The 6,462-nt window shown below is 44.6% G+C and overlaps 1 protein-coding gene across 1 annotated transcript in view; it reads right to left on the reverse strand.

The window, feature by feature from the left end:
* LOC102762166 (zinc finger protein 14) overlaps window positions 1–6,256 on the reverse strand; it is a 74,251-nt gene extending 67,995 nt beyond the window's left edge. Inside the window, 1 exon segment of the mRNA XM_006763846.2 lies at window positions 6,151–6,256. Coding sequence (XP_006763909.2) covers window positions 6,151–6,153 — 3 coding nt within the window. The 5' untranslated portion in view covers window positions 6,154–6,256.
* Window positions 6,257–6,462: the final 206 nt, after the last annotated feature.

Here is a 6,462-nt window from a genome sequence, read left to right on the forward strand (position 1 = left end):
GCAGCTGATCGATGTTTCTCTCTCATCAATGTTTCTAGCTCTCTCTCTCCCTTCCTCTCTGTAAAAAAACAATAAAATATAAAAAAAAAAAAAAGTTTGAGGACCCCTACACCAAACATTGAAAGTAGTGCCAACCAAGAACCCTGTACAATGCATATGAACTTACCACGATGTACACATTATCTTGCAGTTTTACTTGTCAATTATACCTCAATAAAGCTGGGGAGGGCGCAGAAAAAAAGGCAATAAAGCAAAGTGTTTGGATGGGCAAAAGAATAAAACAAAGAACACTGTACACAGCAAAGCTGTCCCTCAGAAATGAGTAAAAGAGAAAGACTTTTGCAAACAAATCTATGCTGAGGGAGCTCTTCACCACAGACCTGCTTTATAAGAAATGCTACTAGGATTTCAAACTGAAATGAAAAGACACTAATTAGTAACATAAAAATATATAAAAGTACAAAATAAAATTACTCAAAGAAAATAAAAATTGGTTGTTACTATAAACCAAATTGACAAACCTTTAACTAGACTAAGAAAAAAAGAGAACAGATTCAAGTTAATAATATCAGAAATAAAAGGTTTCTGGGTCTAGGGCCTTATTTGGTGTAAACACAGCCTCCAGGTTGTGATAATCCACTGTGAGGTATTATTCATTCTTCCCAGGTTTAAGAACAAGCCAAATTCAGCTGTTATAAGAAATAATCACTGGAATAATCACTTCTTCACTAATAAGTTTTATATAATTGTTTCAGTCTTTCAAGGCCCAATTTTTTTTTTTAAGGAACTGTTTTTGTGGGGATTTTTAACATATATTTTTATTGATTTCAGAGAGGAAGAGAGAGGGAGAGAGAAACATCAATAATGAGACAGAATCATTGATAGGCTGCCTTCTGCACACCCCCTACTGGGGATCAAGCCCACACCTGCCTTCCCCTGCCGCAACCCGCCTCCTCCACACGAGGTGGCTGAGACACTGGGACCAACCCTCCTCCCCGCTACGCAGAGCCATGGGACCCCCAGGTTTCACTGCACAGAGTGGCCGCCAGGCCCCACCTCCACTGTGCACACGGCCATCTTGTGACAACAGTCTCGCTTGAGGGCTTGACGCCATCTAGGCTTTTATTAGTATAGATCAGTGGTTCTCAACCTTCCTAATGCCGAGACCCTTTAATACAGTTCCTTATGTTGTGGTGACTCCCAACTTCAATGTTACAAATTGAACATAATTAAAGCATAGCGATTAATCACAAAAACAGTATGTAATTATATAAGTGTTTTCCGATGGTCTTAGGCGACCCCTGTGAAAGGGTCGTTTGACCCCTTGGGGGTCGTGACCCACAGGTTGAGAACGGCTGGTATAGATGAACCATTGGTTTGGAGTTTTCCTGTTCACTATGGGCTACTTAATGACAATGGGTGCTATGACCAAGGATAACTTAGGCAAGAGATGTGTTCTAAGATGGTTAGGTGAGACATGCCCCTTTGTCCCCTATTTGCACTTAGTGACCCCACTAACATCAATGGCACCTTGTTTACATTTAGTGTGATCCCTATGTAACTAATTTGAGACCTAGTACTGACTGCATGAGAATTTGTATATTACAGCAGGTGGCAAAATTATTCAAAACCTATGCTGTAGAGGCCCCCAAACTAAACAGTGCCTCTTGATCTTTTTTGTTGTGTGATTCTTTCAGTATATTTTAGATTTTCAATTGGATCAAATTATGGATCTCTGTTTCAGTTTTTTTTTTCTTGTTCCCTGCCTCTTGTCCTTGCCTGTTTGTTTGTTTGCTTTTGTTGGGGTTTTTTTGGTCTCTAAATATATCAGGGAATGTGTCCTCTCTACCCTGGTCTTTATATATTTTTTTCCCTCCAGAGGGCCTCAAAACACTACCATTAGGTTAGGAGCTTCCCTATGACAATTATTTTATAGAGTTTAAGGACCCTGAACTTACTTGAAATAATGACTTGGTTGTGCCACAAGGGTGCCCTGGGTGTTGTCCCCTTAATCCCAAAGGCCAGGATCTTCGTGCAGAAGGGGGAGCACAACAGGGGTACTTAAGAGTCTTGGGGAGCCCTCTGGTATAAGGGATGCGGACACAACCAGCCACGTACTGGCTGCCTTTGCCCTCTCTTCTTTCTGTTGAATAACTGCTCTTTCACAAGTGACAACTAGATAGGGCCATCTGCACTGTTGTGTTTACCCTCTTTTACCCCGATCCCTAGGGATGTTGGTGCCAAGCCAGCCTCTGTCACAGCTTCACTCTGATACAGATAAATCCCAGTAGAGACATCAAGCCAGGACCACTGTAAGGAGGGCCCTAATCCCATACTCCTGCTCCCAAAGGCCTAGAAATTCTCAGATCTGCACATTCTGGTTGGCAGCTCACCAAACTGAGGCTTGGTAGTCTCAGCAATGCCACACAGGGCACAGCTCACAGCAGAGCAGGTGAGCAAGTCAAAGCCAGAGGAGACAGACCAAAGTAGTGGTCATGTGGGGACATGCTGCTCACATAGCCAACTGTTATGGTCACCTGCAGAGGCGTGGTTCCCATGCTGAGATTAATGCTGGTGTGCACCCCCCAAAACACATACACACACACATATACACACCTGGAGAAGGCAGGATACAGCTTGACTTACATAATAGAGGTCTTTGAGAGGACAGGGCAGGCTACTCAAGAAGCTGTGAAAAAGCTTCAGAGAGCAAGGAAAAGAGCCTAGCCTGGGGTTTTATTGTGGCTGGAAGTGTGAAAGAAAAAAAGATTCGGTGGCACTTCTCAATAATGGTAAGGCACATTGTATTCAAAACCATTTCAACAGGTACAGAGACAACTGTGGTAGGATTTCTTAGTGGATGAGAAATAAGACTGGGCTCAAATCTGAGAACAACATAGGCAAGTGGGAATTCATGGCCTAAGGGCAGGTAGGAGATGGAATGGAAAATTACTAAGAATCAGATGTTAGAAGATTCCTGCTAAACTGACCAAACAGGATTCTTACTATAGATAGGCCAGGGGGATCAGACATCACCTGATGATGGAGGAGGAACCTTATCAGACATGGAGGGTGGTCAGATAGGAGGGTGGGGGATTCTGGATCACCTGACTTAGCAGGGTTCCTGTTAAACGGAGTTTTACAAGAAGTGCAAAGATAGGCCTAGGAGAAAGTTCAGGAGCCTGGCTAAAGTTGCTCAAGCAAAGAAGAATTTTGCACACACACAAACAGGGGCTTGTGTGGTTGGAATCTGAAGCCAGTGTCAGAGGAAGGAGCCCTGGACTTTCACATCAGCTTGTCCAGGGGTGGACAACAAGGAAAGAGGGAGGGGGAGGCTTAAGCTCTCAGCAAATACCAAACAATGTAGAGTCTGACTGCTCGTTATAAGGACAAACATGGGTAAGAAAAATAAGTATTTGCAATGACTTGTTTATATATAAAGAAACACTAACAGAAAGTCCAAGAAATGATCAACACTGTGTATTTGAGGGTGGCTGCAATAACATTGCTACAGGACCAGGATATGTGAGCAGTGGGTCTTCTTAGTTAGATTTTTCTATCTTACAAATTTAAGATAAACTCAGAAATTTAAATATACCATGTTTTACCATCTAGTAGTCCTTTAACTTTTTTTAAAATATATTTTATTGATTTTCTACAGAGAGGAAGGGAGAGGGACAGAGAGCTAGAAACATCGATGAGAGAGAAACATCGATCAGCTGCCTCCCGCACACTCCCCACTGGGGATGTGCCCGCAACCAAGGTACATGCCCTTGACCGGAATCGAACCCGGGACCCTTGAGTCCACAGGCCAACACTCTATCCACTGAGCCAGACCAGCCAGGGCAACTTTAACTTTTGTACATAGTAAAGTACTGTCAGAATTTGATCCCTTTAAACATAAACAATTATAAAAAGTATATACCACACAAAATAAAAAATTTCAAAATTCTTGCCAACTAAAAGGACAAGTTGCATCCTAGTTTGTCCCTTCTCTATATCTCACACAGGTGTTATTTGAGGAATAAGTAGCATATTATAATGCATTAGGGATTTCAGTTATGCTCCAAAAGGTAGTGGGGATTTTAAAGATAAGCTTTGATTACTTTTCCTTACATCAATTGAAATTATGACTCAGTTGTGCCACATCAATTACGTTAGCCTTTAAATTTCAACTAGAGGCCCAATGCACAAAATTCGTACAAGAGTAGGCCTTCCTTCCCCTGGCTGCTGGCACCAACTTCCCTCTGGCACTAGGGACACAGGCTTCCCTCGCAGGCAGCCTCAGCAACGTCCGGAATGTCTGCCGTCTGGTCTAATTAGCATATTATGCTTTTATTATTATAGACGTTCTTTAGGGACATGAATACTCACAAACAAACATGGATGTAAGAATGAAAAATGGATCTACGAGGTTAAATACATTTATCTCATATCAACAGGTTCTCTTGCTTAAAGGGAACAAAAATTCTATTTAGGTCCACTATTTACTTGCCTTACCAACATCATCTCTCTCAATCAACTTACATGTTTAATCCCAAGAAACCAAAAATCATATTTCCCACATAGAGAATAAACTTGCCAAGTGCTCAGGGAAACTAGAGTCAAAGGCTGCACTATTCAGTTGATAAAGGACCAAAAGAAACAAGTACTAGAATCCGCTCAGATGTGCAGCCTGCTTCCCACAGGACAGAAGGAAAGCCACTTTCAGAAGGTTCCACATCCCAGACTCTTCAGTTTGAGACAGAACCCCTGCAGTGGATTCTGTCCATCGGGGAAGGTGGGGAGGGACACCTGAGCAGCCCCAGGAGTGAAGTCTGGGAGCTCCTACACGCTCCTCTCCCCGGGGAATAATGGAATTGCTCCCTCTCTCAGGCTTCAGCTCACAGTGAGGATTGCTCAGCTGGATTCAGTGTCGGGTTCTGACCTAAATGAACTCCCAAAGTCACAATCCCTAACCCAGGACACCGACTCCTGACTTTCACAGACTTTCTCAATGTGCACAAATGACACTCTGAGTGCACCCACACTGGGGATGCAAAACTCCAACCTATAGGCCTAGAAACAGGCCCAGGGAATGCACAACTAAAACCTCAGAAGGAGCTTCACACTCCTCCCCCAGGTGTACCTGCACCCCCAGCTCTCCAGGCTATAGAGGCTCCTTCCATGGTGGGTGAGAGCAGGTAGGACACCTGCAGGGGGAGGCTCCCCAGAAAAAAACAAGCTGACCCTTCATGTACTTCCCTTTGCAGGCTCAAGGGGACCTTAGTTTGGGTCACTGACCATAGGCTCCCCAAAATGGAGCTGCTCTGGACTATCCTATATGTGTTCAATGACACAACGCCCGTTGGAACAATCTGGCAAAAACACTAAAACCCAGTCTTCAAGAAAAGGGATGAAAATTGTAAGGCTGATGATGGAAGGAGACTTGACTTGGGGTGGTAAACACACAATACAATACACAGATAATGTATTGTAGAACTATGTATCTAAAACCTGTACAGTTTTATCAACTAATATCACCTCAATAAATTCAACTAAAAACAAGAAAATTGTAAGGCACTTTGCTGACTGAACAAGAAACCTCGTAAGTATGTACTGGATTGTCAATAAAATAAAATAAAATAAAAAGATGTTCCGTCCATGCCTAGGAAAGATTCTGGGAGGTCCGGCAAAAGGATTTTATACAATGTAGTTCCGGTACAGTTCTCTCATGTAAAATATCCACAAACAAAAAATAAGCTCCATTAAAACAGCCATCCCTTGGACAAATTACAATATGGGTCTACATGGCACAGAATGCAGAATCTCAGAGGGAAGGGAGGGAAGGGGGGGGGGGCAGGAGATGGTGGGGGTGGGGGGGGGCGAGAGACCAACCAAAGAACTTGTGTGCATATATGCATAACCCATGGGCACAGACAGCGGGGCGGTGAGGACCTGGGGCGGGGCCGGCTGGAGGGAAATAATGGGGGGAAGAGGTGGACATATGTAATACTTTCAACAATAAAGATACCCCCGACCCCCGGGAGGAGGAGGGGGCTCATCTGCAGACTCCGAACCTGACCACTGGAGGCCGGGCCCGGCCACAGCCGGTTCCAACCAGCCCAGCCTCTCGTCCCAGCTCGGGGACACCCAGTCCCACACACTCACCATTTCCCAGCTTCTAGGGTCCCCCCGGCAACGCCCCTTCAGCTCCCGCTGGCGGCTTAGCTCACAGTGGGACTGGCGCTGACGCAGACACACCTGGGCCGTTAGCGTCAGCCTCGCAGGAGACACGTGACCCAGGAGCGTCCACACGGTTGGCTGGGTGTTGCTTCTGCGCCTCTGATTGGACAGTTCACAAAGACCCGCCTCCCGCATTTCCTAGCGACAACTCAGGGAACCAGCTCTGGCCTGGGGGTGAGAACTGGCCTTCAGGAACGGTTTGTTCTTCTTTTTAAGTTTTTATTCATTTTAGGGAAA

This window comes from Myotis davidii, unplaced genomic scaffold (genome assembly GCF_000327345.1).
Source record: "Myotis davidii unplaced genomic scaffold, ASM32734v1 scaffold1379, whole genome shotgun sequence".
In the NCBI taxonomy this organism is placed as follows: Eukaryota; Metazoa; Chordata; class Mammalia; order Chiroptera; family Vespertilionidae; genus Myotis; species Myotis davidii.